Source organism: Poecilia reticulata, linkage group LG19 (genome assembly GCF_000633615.1).
Source record: "Poecilia reticulata strain Guanapo linkage group LG19, Guppy_female_1.0+MT, whole genome shotgun sequence".
In the NCBI taxonomy this organism is placed as follows: domain Eukaryota; kingdom Metazoa; phylum Chordata; class Actinopteri; order Cyprinodontiformes; family Poeciliidae; genus Poecilia; species Poecilia reticulata.
In genome coordinates this window covers 4306450-4321286 of record NC_024349.1, presented here as the reverse complement: position 1 = coordinate 4321286, position 14837 = coordinate 4306450, and the positions used below count along the sequence as shown (strand labels likewise).

The window sequence follows — 14837 nt, the reverse complement described above, 5'->3', positions numbered from 1 at the left end:
CTTTTGCATGAACTCCTGCATCAGTGCAGCATGGCATGGAGCAGATCAACCTCTGGTTCTGCTCAGTTGTTCAGGAACTTGCCTGCATTGTTGGTTCTGATATCTTGACAACTGGGATTACTTTGGGCCGGTTTGCTGGTGTTACCATGGTGATTGAAGCTGGTATGGTTCAGGAAGGGCTTAGTGGGTTTTGCTTCAGAATCCTTTCAGGGCTGTGATTATCCTTCTTGCATCCACAGCTTTTCCTTCCACTAAACTTTCCATGGACCAGCCAGCTTCTTTGGCAATGCCTGCAGTGGCTTACCTTCCTTTTGGAGAGTGTTTATGATTCCCCACTGAACAACCCGTTGCAGCATTCATCCTTGTCGTTTTGTTGTGAAACTTGACATTTTCATTGGCTGCCGGCCAGAATCATCAAAATGAACAAAATAAACATTTAAATATATCACTGTGTGTAAAAAGTTCAGCTTTTGGAGTTTTTTAATTTACTGAGATGCAGCCTTATGTATTTAATACCAAACGTTTGTGTGTGTCGGGGTAACTGGTGCATTTCTGTCTTAATTCATTGCAGCTGTTCGTTTTTCTCCCATTTCCAGCAACTTTTTTTTTTTTTTTAAACTCTGAACCGACGTAAGTCCCGTTTAAAATGACCAGTCCCAGTAAGGACCATTAGATTCACCTCCATGTTTATGGGGTGATGAAGGGCCAGGTTGCATTTCACTCCCCCCCAGCAGCAGTGAGATGTACTTTATGAGGTGGATTTATTTGAATATGTGAAATAAGTGCATGTGGATTGAATATTTGGCAGGTTTGGTCTTTTCTTCCTCTGAGCCGTTAATTCTTGATATGTCTGCCCAGATCATCCAGAGGCAGCTGGAGCAGGTGGAGGAGAAGCAGCGGCAGCTGGAGGAGCGGGGCGTCGCCGTGGAGAAAGCACTGAGGGGAGAAGCAGGTAACAACTTATTAAACTTTCATACTCCCTCATTTTTACCAGCTTATCTTTTAATATCACCACAAATTCGACATGACATCGGCAGATAGAAAGCTAATTGCTGTCACCACTTTTATTATTTGCTTTTTATTAATATTTTAAAGGGATTTTTTTCATGCCTGACAGTTAAATCTCCTTTCACAGTCGGCGTCCCACTGGTTCCCCCAGCCAAGACCTCATTTTATCTTCATGTCATTATCGGTTAAACCTTTTGTAGATGCTCCAAAGGGAAGAACAGTAACCTGTAAACCACACAATCCATCGCTGCAGTCGTGATTCTCCCTCCGCTGACAGACCTGTCCACATTTACAGTTTATTTAGTTCTACCAATGTAAAATCAGACAGAAAATGAAACGGTTGATCTTAAAATCGTGTTAAGTGGCTATCACAGACAATCTGTAACACAATGCATTATTTCCACTGTCTAGAGGGCGTATGTCATCATTTTCTTTTCAGTTAGCTTGTAGCTCAAACGAATGATCTTCCAGGAGTGTCCTCAGGTGTCCTCGGGTGTCCTCAGGTGTCCTCAGGTGTCCTGTATGTTCCAGATGTGTCCTGGATCTGAAATATCTTATCCAGATCCTCAGCCTCCCATCAGGTTTTACAGGAACCTGCAAGCAAAAAATGTATTTACCGTATTTTCCACACTATAAGGCGCATAGAATAGACGCTACAGTTAAGGTTGCTACCCGTCCTGTACATATGTGGATGTGTAATAATAATGAAATGGTCCCCAAGTACATTATATACTAGGCTGCCCCAGTTGTTGTTTCAGTCACGGTGTTGGTGTTGTGATATTGTGCCCAACTGCTTTCTGGGTAACACAGACCAACCGACACGCTGCCACCGCAGTCTCTGTCTCTCTCCCCCTGCCCCCAGCCCCCCTCTCCTCGGTCGGCGAGGAGAACCTTCGGCGACTGGGCCGGGGCGTGGCCGGACGATGGTCACCCTTCTCCGTTCGCGCACAGCATGTTGGTGGAGAACGTGGTGCTAAATGACCTGCAGACGACCTGATTATCAGGTCGGTAGGTAGATAGGTCAGTCAAACTTTATTAACAAACCAGCATTCTGACAACTATCCCAGCATGCACCGCGCTCTTCTTCTTCTACGGGGAAAATGAAGTCGGCGGCTGCTTACCGTAGTTGCTAGACCTGTTGTAGCTCCATATTGGTCCATATATAAGGCGCACTGTCGGCTTTTGAGGAAATTGAAGGTTTTTAGGTGCCTTATAGTGCGGAAAATACGGTAGTTGAAGCAGGACACCTACATTGTTTTAGCGCTAATACTAACATAGTATAAAGTTACTTAAATCTTTTCCATTTTCCAGCAGCCAGATTTATTCCTCCCATCCAATATTCATACAATCAGATGTTGCAATGTGTTTTAACATGTGCACTGCTTTACTCTCTTTAAGGCTTGTATAAAGGTACTTGTACTTTACCCAAACAACACAAAAGAAGATCAGGTATCAGATCTACTTGGGTTTCCGTTTTGCACACTGTCATGTGGACTCCATCCATCTGTGGTGACACACAGCAGCAGTTCTCCATCTCCAAACATGTTGATCTCTGTTTGTTCATCACATGTGTGCCATCGTCGAAGTGCAGCGCTGCATGCGATCAGGAGAATGTGTGTCCCCACATAGATTTGTCTGTGCTCAATCTGGATGTTTAGCCTCTCGCTGCCTCTCAATGAGGAGAGTTTCTGCACCTTGATCAATCTCTAAACTGCAAACAGAATGTTTGGCATCCAGTTTGCCAGTCAGAACTTTGGCAGCTTCTTCTGTTTTAGAAGAGTCTCTGCAAATATCTTTGTGAAATGCTGCAGATATTTGCTGAGATTTGTTTGGAGCCCTCTGAAGCTTATCTGCTAAAACTGGTTTTCATAGTTAGTTTGTCATCCAAACTAACCTCAAACTGAATTTCTTCAATGCATTTGACTCTAAAACTGAACAGAAATTCACCCCATAAACAGCAATACAGCAAATCTATGCAACACTCTTGTTTATTATATCTGGAAAATGCAAGTTTGCATTGATTCCTGCACTGCAGAACACACTGTGGTGCGTCCTGCCCAACTCTCTTTGTTCTGAGCGTCGCTGCAGCGTGTCTGTGTGTTTGCATGACATGCTGTTGTTGGAGATTTTTGGTCAGTGTGTGTTTGTGTTTGGATGCCCAGTTTGGGGTCGTGTAAAGTAACTCCTATCTCTAATCTACCCTGTCATTGTAGACTATTGGGGAGATTCTAATTACAGTGAAATCCTGGACTTGCATCTGGGCGGTATGTATTTCAAATCTGTCACTTTAATACTAATCCAATAGCTAACCCAATCTCTCCTTCCCCTACTTGTTTTACTACTTGAGCTTTGTACCCCATGTGTCTACCTTTAGTGTCTGGTGGCTTTTTAGCCTTTGCACTGTTCGTGCTCCTTTACCCCTCCGCCTTCATCCCTCGCTGGGTTTCTAGTCGGGACACTTGTCGCACCAGAGATCAGACACTGTTTTTATAAAGATCATGAAGTTATGAATAAAGAATGAGGGAGTAGAAGATTAGCTGCTATGTGTCAGTCCTTGTTATGCATATTGTTCAGTACAGACTGCAGCAGAAATCTGAGCAAAATGCACAAGGAGACACTGACAACCATAAAACAGCAAAACACTAAAACATTATTTTATGGCTGTAGGAATCTGTTTTAAACAGAAAAGGAGGCATGCCCCAATGAGGATTTGTTTTTGTCCCAGTCTGAAACTCATTTTGAGTTGATACATTTATTGCATCTTTAAAGCCATAAATAAATACCATAAAAAACACATTACAGTTAATCAAATTGTGAGCAGAGTGCAGAGCTCCTGACATGCAGACATGAATGTGCCTAAAGACTGAGGATATATATCAAATATGGAAAGTTTAGAGAAGACTGCTTCTAAAGTTAGAGCCGTAGATGTCAACCATGACATCTATAGATAGAATAGAGTATCTATTATTATCTGTTATTATCCCACAGAGCGAAAATTCAGGTGTAACGGCTGCAACAAGACACGTAGGATCCACTATAGGTCCAAAAGTGTTAAAAAAAAGAAGACATATACAACAACAATAATAATAATATACAGTACACAGTTATAACATATAATATTGTGTAGTTATTCATAGAAATATCATACTCTCAATCCAAGGGATGATGTGTAAATGAGGTTTTGTTTACTGTGCATATTATTTATATGTTGAACATTAAAAAGACAACAGCGTGTTTAGAGTGCAGCATATCAGAAAAACAGATGTGCAACAACAGCAGAAATGTTATGTAAAATGAGCAGAAGCAGAATAAATGACTGTTTGGTGCCAGCAGGGATGTAAACACTGATTTAGTTGGTTATAAAGTCTAACCGCTGCTGGGAGGAAAAATCAACAGAGATTCCTCAACGTTTGGCATCAGATTCACAGTTTGAAGGTAACGAACCCGACATGAGCAGTAAAAGTCTGTAAGGCTGGATGACGTGTCCGGCAGGAAGTTTTGTCATAAACTCATTAAAACATCGCTGATTGAGACTCCAGTTTGATGCTCAGGAGAGTTTTACTGTCTAAACTCTGTCAGCCAATCATGCAGCAGCTACACTGTTTCCTGCTCAGCAACATAAATGTGTGTATTTTTCTGGGTCTGTTTGTAATAGAAGCACTTTTTACAACCCTGTTTGCCCCAAACGGCTCTGAGTTTTGGGTGCATATAATTTCTCTGACAGGATTGGTGAATAACATGTATATATATATTTTTACCAATCCTGTCATGGACTGACAGAAAGAATTGATCAACAGATAGGATTGATCTTTTCTTTTCTTTCATCATTTTAAATTTTAAAACCATGAATTGAAATGCAAGCCTTATGCAAGCCTTATCTTTTAAAGAGATTATTTAAAAATAAATAAAAAACACCAGACTATTTTACGAAGGGGATTTTTGATACATGAGCTCTAAGCTACCTGGTTGGGTTGACTCTAAAATTGATATTCTTGTGATTAAATTTATCCAATTACTGCAGTTTTCCAGTTTGTTTCATCTCAGCCCTCCGTTGATTCATTTACATATTTAAGATAGAATATGTAAATTGGACACACACACACACACGCACGCACACACACACACACACACACACACTACAAAAGTCTTATATAACCTCCATGAACTGACTCCTACCCAGCTGCTGGTCTGGCTCTGTGCTGCTGTAGTTCTGCTTTATATCCCCAATAGTTGCTTCCTCATTCCTGCTCAGTCGTTTTACTCCCAGAGTGTTTCTGTTGTGCGTCCTGATCGATCAGTGTTTTAACCCTTTAACGGCGGCGGCTGAGTCTGAAGTGTGGTTGCAACATAGACGCCGTCTCTGCTGATCTGGGTTGAGACTTGATGTTTTGTCTGTTGCTATCGTCTTGCGGAGGAATCCATCTTTTTCTCCTCATGCGTTCTGTGAGCTCAGCAGTGTTTTTGAGAGAGGCCAGTAGTTTGATTTCGAGTCGTGGAGTCTCTCAGCGAGAGTCGGGAGACGCGTGTGTTTACTCAAGTTTGCGTGGGATTTGTGTGTTTTCATCCCGCTGATTGTTGACAGGTGAATGTGTGGAGATTTTAAAGGTGAGCATTTTAATGTTCCTCGCTGCATCCGCTTGACCAGAGGCGTGCCGTTTCATCTCTTTACTACCAGCTTGTTTTCCCATTTAACTGTTGGGCTCATGCACTATGCATGAGTGCTGAACAGAGTTTTTCTTCTGGTTACCAAGTCAACATCATTTATAAAACACTTCAAAAACGGCAGAGCTGAAATAAGAGAAGAATAAAAAATATATTAGAAATGAAACAAAAGAGTTAACAGTTAAACACAAGTGAAAGTATCGTTAAGAGAGCAAAAGAGAGATCAGGTGAAGCAATTTGATCCCAACTGAGATAGATTAGTTTGAAACCCAAACCAAAGAGGTGGATCTTAAAATAAGTTTTTTTTTATTTATAATGAGGATGCATTGCATAATTTGGAAGTCAAAAGGTTTATATCTGAATCCCTCCAGTTCAGGGGTCCTGGAGGCCCGGCATCCTGCAGGTTTTATTCTCTCCCTGGTGGTAGAAACGACCTTTTCAGCAGGTCAATGTTCTTCTTAGGCCTCCAATGAGCCGTCATTGGATCCAGGTGTGTTAAACCAGGGAGAGAATAAAACATGCAGGATGCCGGTCCTCCAGGACCCACTTTAGGCTCCACTGCTCCACTTCGTCACCAGTAAACACAACAATCCAAAGAAGATGTTAAAATAATGGAACTGACTGTTGAACTGTAGGAGAACCAGGAATCACACAGTTCACTCTGTTGCCAAGACAACCTGACACTGGTTGCTATGGCATCTGTAGTGTGTTGATTTACTGGTGTTATGTTTTAGCCCTTCAGGTGACACAGACAACATTTACTTGTTTTCCTTTAGATTCTGTCACCTAAATGTAGTTTTCCATAAAAATGTCATCAGATAAGTTAATTATTCCTGTTCAGATAAAAATCTATTGAGCATGCATTTCCAAAAATATTTGCATAATTTGAGGAAGCCATTAAAAAGCCATTAAGACTCCAGTCTTTCCAAAGCACATGTTCTAGTCTGCAGCTTTTCTCTGTGATAGTCTCTTGTCATTATTATCCAACATTCAGACCTTAAAACTCTTCAACCACCAGCCGTAAAACCTGCTAACTACGTCCCACACAATCAGCTCTGCATCCTGTTTGAATTGTCTGATCAACATGTTTTACCTTCATTATTTGGACTTTAATTAAAGGAGCGCATGCTGTTTACAATCGTTCCTCTTTTTCTTTGGAAAATCTCTTCACTGAAAGCAAATTAGAAAAATAAATCCCAATTTGCACTTCAAAAGTCCCCAAACTTCAAAAGTCTGGCAGCACATTAGGGTGGGTGGTCTAAACGTGGTATTTACTCAGAGAGGCTCTTTAAAGACAAAGCAATTATCAGAGTGTGTGAACGCCATGGATACCGTGGTGATCTGGAGTAATGGTGTTAAATTATTTTATGGGCTTTGATAAACACTGACCATATGTTGTAGGCTATTCCCATTTTATTACTGACGCAGGGAGCTGCTACCTAATTGAAGTTTATCTGCGAAGCTGCAAATGGAAGATCAAACGGGAGGCTTATTTTTTCCAGCTCGGTCGTCTGGATTTGTTGTTTTCACTTGTTTCCCTTCTGTGTTTTTACCCTTTTTCATTTTTCACACCACAGCTTATCTCTCCCAGCTCTTCTCTGTAGGGGATTGGTCTTCTCCTCCATATCTCTGTCCTCTGTTGACTTTTCTCCTTGATATTTCCTTCCTTACCTCACCCTCCTCCTTCCCCTTCCTTCCCCATCTTTGTGCTTTTGTGGTGTCCTGTTCTTTCTTCTACATCATCCTCTCATGCTTCCTACTCCCTGGCTTCTGCACCATCTGTGTCCCTCCCTCTCATTACTTCCCCCCGTCTTGTGGAAGTTGAGCCCTTTGTGGGGATGCCTCGCCGGAGACCGCTCTCCCTCTGCCCTTGCTGTTCCTCTGAAGGTAACGCCACCTTGCTGCATGTTTCCAGAGTTGTGGCAGGTCGGCTTCTCGGCCGTAAGGCTCTTCAGCTCTGGGTTACTGTGTTTCCCCTAATGTATGACTTCAGTTACTCACAATAACAGAAACAGTAGCAACACGTCAGAGTACCAAACGTTAGTGGGGATGCTGCTAAAGTTTAAACATACCAGTAAACCAGAGGAAGTGTTGTCCAAACTGTTTGTCCCAGTTGGTGTTTCTAGCAGCTGTAATTAACGTTAAGAACCAACCTAAAGATCAACTGGACTGTTATTACCGGGAACATGAGGAATTTCATTGGTTTTATGTGACAGGGTGTTCATATTTATACATCTACAACTTTTGTCTAATCTAAAGTATTGCTGCAACTAGCATTTATTCTAGTAATAGATTATTCAATTGATTATTTTGATGAGTAATTGGATTAGAAAAAATCTCATCTTGCAGCTTTTTCATTTAACCATTTAAGCTTATTTTATTCAATATTAGAAATGCATGAAAAATACAAATAACTCCGTCTTTAAATAAAAATAAACTTTTCTTACCCTAACATGCAATAATAAATTATTCCTTTAAGTTATGCTTAATCATTTGTAGCAGAGGAAAAACACTGTTAACATCAACATGGAAAGTTCAGCCAACCTCTAAGTAACGACTGCTGGTGGATGATTAAAAGATGTTCTAGTTGTGTCTTAAGTTTCTAAATTTCAATAATGAACAAACACCTCATGCAGCAGCGTCTGACATGTCCTCCAAAATGGCCGACGTATGATTAGAACCACACAGTTACACAATGAGAAGTAATGATATTATTTTTACCATAAATGTTCAACAGCAATTAAACACAATGCAAGGTCGAGTATTTCTCAGCAGATTTAAAATGTCGCCTGAGGAAATATTTCCCTGCTTTAGTTGTGAAACTCTGCAGTCAAATCAAGCAGAAAACTATCCAGACATGTTTTTAATCCACAGCATGTTTCTTTTTGCTGTTTGGCTAATCTGTAATTATCCCATTTTTGCTGTTGCTGTTGGGAATTGTGCCCTTTAAATATGCATATGCTTTCTTCAGTATGAATACCTGGAAGCTCACAGACAAGTGTGTATTTGAGGACTGAAAAAGTTGCATGCTGTGACAGTTTGACATTAACAATCAAGTCTTACCCAGAGCAAGTCTTAAAGTTTAATGTGCCGTCTGGTTTGTCTCTGTATCTAACAACTGTGAGACGTAACTCTGCCTGAGTGTGAGGAAACTGGTGTGTTTCTGTGTTTCTGTGGTTGTTTTTGCTGTTTTGTCCCAGATTTTAACAGTTTATGCTGAGGGTTGTTGTTGGTGGAGCTGCTCTGTGGTTTAGGAAAGAAAAAATGCAGATTATGTTAGATCAGTTTTGATTTGGTAATTGTTCTGCTTTCAGTTTGATGCGCTGTGTCCGTCTCTGTTTCTGTCAATAGCTCAGCTCCATCCTGGAGACCACAGCCATGCCGTTTATTTGTGTACGACGTTTTTTTTTCCTTTTCATTTTGCAAGAGTCTCCTCTAACCCAGCTAAGTATGTCATGCTGCATCAAGGGTTCCCTTCTGGTGTTTGATGGAAACTGCTCGGCTCCACCTGCTGCAGGGAGATGAATGAAAAGTTTCATCACACCAGTATCAGACCTCCCCAGGCATGCTGCATAGACCCTCTTCTTTGCAGAACAAAGCAGGAATGAAGTCGGAGATCGTGGCTGTTCTGAATGCAGTGCATGACGCCGGTGGCTCTGACCATGCTTTCCCCTGAGGCAGAGCTGAGTCATTTCATGAACATTTTAAACTTTTAGTGGAACATGTGCAAAGAGTAGATGGTATTTCTTACTTTCTGCCCTCTAACTGCTGAGCATTAATGGGGTCTAAAAAGGTTTTGTTCCAAGTTGTGGGGCTTTATGTGAAACATTTGTGGAAATTTTACATAAACTCTAGTTACTTTATTTTCCTTTTAAGATTTAGGATGGTAAATAATTTCCAGACTGGTTCCACCTTCTTAATGTGATGCAGCTCCTGCAGTTCTACTGGGAAAACAAACTGATTTGTTTGTGCGAAGCAAACTAGTGTTTTATATTCTTCAGTTTGATAAAAAAAATTATTTAAAAAATAATTTTCAGCTTTTGAACATCTAAAGGTTTTGACTAGTGTTTGGACTTTTCTAATCCACTTTGACAGAATTATCAGTTAATCTGCAGAAGAATAACCCCAGATCATGATGCTACCACCTCCGTGTCTCACTGCAGGTATCAGGTTCTTCTTTGTGCCGTTAGTCTGCCAAGCATTTTACAGCAGCTCTTTATGCAACACGTTTGCTTATTTTGAGTTGATCTGTGAATGAATCTAAGTCACTTTAAAGGTGGAAAATGTTTGGAAATGATTTATTGTGGTTTTTATTTTCTCAAAAACACGGTTGATTATTTTCTTTTCTTTTCAAACTTTGAAAAGAAGACAAATCTTTGAGGAGGGGCGGCTGTATGTAGCACACTGGGCAAACTGGGTAACACAAACTCAACATGGCAACAACAGGTGTGTGTGTGTGTGCGTGCGTGCGTGCGTGCGTGTGAATGTGGGCTGTTTGCTCTTAGTGTGTACACATCCACTACAACCATGGGCTCTTCCCCCGTTCTGCGTGCCATCATCGTCATGTATGGCCCGGCGCTGGTGTCAGTTCCTCCTTCCACCAACCATTCCTCAGCAAGGACACCCGGCTTGGCTGTCTCTGTGTCTGTCTCGGCCCCCGTCTGTGTGACATCCCGTCCTCCGGTCGCCCTGTCCTCACCTTCTGCTCCCGTCCTCCAGGTATGAGCAAGAAGGACGACCCGAAGCTGATGCAGGAGTGGTTCAAGCTGGTGCAGGAGAAGAACGCCCTGGTCCGCTATGAGTCAGAACTCATGATATTGTAAGTAAATTATTGTACAAAAACTATTTATGTTATTAAACTGTTTTGCATGCACAGAAGACACAGTTTACACTGGAATATGGAAGAAACTGTTTTGTGTTCATCTTTTTTCATTTTTTGCTTTTATTACCTGAAAAAAAAATGTAATTAAAATATTTTTGTGCTGCGGTCATTTTACATTTTTCATCACCACTCAGACCTGAGAAATGAAAGCATTTATGGTTGTTGCAGGCCTTCAACATGATGTAAAAGTGTTGCTAAGCAGAACTTATTCATCATTTTTAGGAGACTTATGAGGGAATTTTATGACTCTACCTCAGAGTGTCTAAGCTTTTTGCCCTAAGGGCCAAAATTGGGAAATTTAAGCAACTTGTGGACCAAAACATTCATTAAATTAAAGGCAAAAATGTGTTTTTTGTGATTTTTAAATTTTTTTGGTTGTTTTACTTGCTCAACAGTAAACAAAATATTAATGAAATCCGTCTCTGAATGTCCCTAATTGGTAAAAATACTCCACAAATCTCTTTTTAATAAAGAGGTTTGAATATAAAATACAATCTCATGGGAAATCCAAGTCTTCTTATTTGCAGTTTGTCACAAACCACCAACATGCAGAAGAAGGCTCTCTGCTCAGATGAGTGGAGCTTTTGGCCCCTGACCATGTCATCCCAGTGGTTAAACATGGTGGTGGCAGCATCGTGCTGTGGGAATGGTTTTCTGCAGCTGGAAGATGGTTTCAGAAGACCTGAGATTGGGATGGAGGTTCACCTTCCAGCAGGAAAACCACCTGATGCATGTGTTAGAACGGCCTAGTCAAAGTCCAGACCTAAACCCAATGTAAAATCTCAAAGAAATACATTAAAATCAGCTGTTAAAATGTGACAAAGCAAACAAAAAAAGTGTCAAAATTGTTGTTTTTTTAAATATGTTTATTTAAAAGAACATATATAAACTCAATGACAGCAGAAGACAAAAGTTTCAGCTTTAATATAATTTGTGTTTGATTTTACATTTTCTCCAGATTCAGATTTTTTAGTTCGTCTCAAATAAAACTTCTGGTTTGAGAAGATCTGTAGATCAACGCAGCCTTCAGACGGCTCCAGGTCTCAGCAGCCGGCTGCTGATGTCTGCAGTAATAATAAAGATGTTTCACTGTCAGCCAATAAATATCATCTTCCCCGGAGTCCTGAACCGGGACGGCTCATCAAACCGTCAGGGTTTATTCTGTTCATTCTTTATCTAATCTCTGTTTTCTTTTATGAGAATGCAATTCAACTTGCTACCTATTTACAGAAATAACTGTATTATATTCTCAAACAAATTCATTCAATTATGCTGTTATCTTGTTACATGTTCTGAAAGCTTCTGGATTAAATCTGTCTTGCTTTGAAGAACTAAGAATTGTTTATTGAATTGTGAGTAAGTTTGCTTGGAATCTGCTGGATGCACAAGTTTTCACACCCTCTGAATTATTCATGCTGAAACCACAAACTTCAGTTTGTTGTCCTTAGATTTTATGACAGAACATTGTAATTATTCAGAGCTGGGAGAATGTTGTCCCCCCAATCTGAGCTGGAGCTGGAGAACTGATCTGCATAAAGTTTCGACTGTCCAGGTTTCATTTTTTAACACAGTTTTGCTCTACAGTGTCAATCTATTAAAAAAACTCTCAAAGCCATAATTTGAAGTTTGCTCTGCTGATCAGACACATTCTTATCATGTTTTGTCTTGTTAAAGCCTCAAACTTATTTCTTCTTCTGTGATTCTGTGTCAAAGTGCCAGAGAGCTGGAGCTGGAGGACCGGCAGAGTCGGCTGCAGCAGGAGCTCCGGGAGCGAATGGCTGTGGAAGGTGAAAACATGAACATCATTATCTGAGGAGAGCTCACTGTACACCTGCAGCCAAATGTTATTGGTTTTAATATGAGTTAAAACATTTAATTTCCTTTTGGCATCACTCAACTATGTTTAATCAAATTGAATTGAGATTCATTTGATCTAAAATAGAACTGAAAACAACATATTTAAACTGTTCCATAGTTTTTAAGCATCTCAACTTATCAAATACATGTTTTATCATTTATTTGATAGATTTTAATCTATTGAGACTAGGGCTGCAACTACTTTACAATTAATCAGGATAAAACTTGCCACATTCTACAGATTTTTCATTTAACCTTTTTATGCAATATTACAAATACATTAACGGAAGCAAATAAACAAATGGTTCAATTATTTTTTAAATAAGAAAATGGCAGCATTCCTGTAGTAAATCCTAACCAGGTGAAGCTATAACTGCCACTTTAGGGGTTTTGGCTAAAACATATTTACAGACAAAGGTGTTTATAATCTTATATGCAAAATGTATGTGTGTGTTTTGTAATGTTGGTTTAATTTCGGCTCTGAGTGTTTTTACAGCAAATTGCTTGTTTGGAGTTTGTATAATATTCCAAAACCATTAATCAGTTACTAAGTTAGGTGACGATTATTTCAATAACTGATTAATCAGATTAATAGTTTCAGCCCTAATTGAGATGCTCCTGGTTTGTTGGTCATTTCCTGAACTGTGGATGTTTTTGTAAATCTCTCCTCAGACCACCTGAAAACCGAGAAGGAGCTGGCTCAGGAAAAGCAGATCCTGAATGAAATGCTGGAGGTGGTGGAGCAGCGCGATGCCCTGGTGGCCCTGCTGGAGGAGCAGAGACTTCGGGAAAAGGAGGAGGACAAGGACCTGGAGGCAGTCATGCTCTCTAAGGGATTCAACCTGAACTGGGCCTGAAAGCTGACACACACACACACACACACACACACACACACACACACAACAAACAGGGTTTGTCTCGTCAAGCAGCAGCGTAAACTCCACTCAAGTCGTCTGAAGATAGACACGAGCAAACGATCCGGAACTGTCACACCTACAGCACTGAATGTGTAGATACGTTTCCAACACAACAAACACGCCGCGGCTGCCTCTGACACTGACGCAGCGTCCCAGATCCCCGCCTGAAGGCGGTCCAACTTAATCACTCTGCAGTTGGGTTCCTCTCCCTCTGTGTGGGAGGAGAGCCGAGTTCATGTTCACTGGTTTATCATCGCAGCCTTGAAGAGGATCCTTTCAGGCCCGGCGGCCCGCTGGGACAATGTGTGGAGACTTAATAAAGGGAAGAATCAGTTCAGTCCTGCTGATGTAAAGAAATTGTAAAGTTTTTGTGTATAGATGTGTTGAGCAACATTTTCTGCAGAGGTGTGTTGAAACATTCAGTGACAGAGTGTTTATCCTAATGAACCACACACACTGAACGGCCATGTTTTTGTCCTCCTCCACTGTGTTTAGTGAGTCAATACTAAGAATTCATTAACTCTGGCCACCTTTTTTAGTTGTTTTTTATATTTATATGCTTGCTTTTAAAAGATGAACACTTTTTTCCTGTTGCATTCGCAGGAGAGTGTCCAGGATCTCATTATCTTCTGCATAACCCTCCTGCACTCTGAAGCCATTGCGTGTCAGTAATGCGGCTGCAGGCTCATGCAGCAGAGCAGCTTGACGTGTCTTTAATCATTTCTCAGACTCGATAACGCCCGGCCTCTCCGGGAGAGCCGCCGTTTTACGGTAAATCACACTGACGGTAAAAGTTTACAGAAAGGCGTTTGATTATCGGGTGGCTATTGACGGCGCTGCGGGACGCGCCCGGCTGGTGGAGGGAGCCGTGTCATCGGTGTGATGTCGTTATACCAGCAGAGGTCTGGAGTTCCTGTCTCTCACTCTGTGCCACAGGAAGTTCTCAGTTACACTTCAGACGAATCGCGGCTCATGCTGAATATTTGAACAAGATGCCTTTTTAAGTTTTGTTTTCCACATTAAAGTTATATTTAAGTCCAGTTTTTTGTTTTTAAGGTGGAACTAAGTTTTTAAATCTATTCTGCTTCATGCAAATCAGTTAGAAGGAATCCAAACATGTTAAAAGTGCAGCAGAGGGTACGGTTTTAAACCCCGACGTGATCAGTGAATACAAAGTTACATAACTTTAAAGACTGTTGTTTTTCGGTGGCGTGTGAAACGTTTGACGTGATTGTACTGATATTTATTAACGTGTGAAAACTGTACCATATGTAAAAAAAAAATGAATCCTAATTTGTAAAACTGTTCTGTTGACACATGGACTGCAATGTAAATGCTTCTTCATGTAGCTAGAACGCATAGAGGTGTTGGATGTATGCAATAAAACAATGCAGTTGTTCTTTTACGTGTTTGGGCCAGAACTCTGATTCCTTAAAGGGACGGGTCCAGTTGTTTGGGGGGGGGATAAAAAACGCAGATGAACGGACGTCACAAATTAATTTAACAAACTG

At 40.8% G+C, this 14837-nt stretch overlaps 1 protein-coding gene across 9 annotated transcripts in view; it reads left to right on the top strand.

The window, feature by feature from the left end:
* Positions 1-14731, top strand: part of mical3a (microtubule associated monooxygenase, calponin and LIM domain containing 3a) — a 95838-nt gene extending 81107 nt beyond the window's left edge. For 7 of the 9 annotated variants that reach the window (XM_017310787.1, XM_017310786.1, XM_017310789.1 and 4 more), the window contains 6 exons: positions 859-952; positions 7492-7557; positions 9022-9063; positions 10390-10489; positions 12266-12339; positions 13082-14731. In XM_017310787.1, coding sequence (XP_017166276.1) covers positions 859-952; positions 7492-7557; positions 9022-9063; positions 10390-10489; positions 12266-12339; positions 13082-13266 — 561 coding nt within the window. In that variant the 3' untranslated portion in view covers positions 13267-14731. Of the gene's footprint in view, positions 1-858; positions 953-3221; positions 3273-7491; positions 7558-9021; positions 9064-10389; positions 10490-12265; positions 12340-13081 lie in introns of all 9 variants that reach the window. The other 2 variants (XM_017310790.1, XM_017310791.1) reach the window with 2 other exon arrangements.
* Positions 14732-14837: the final 106 nt, after the last annotated feature.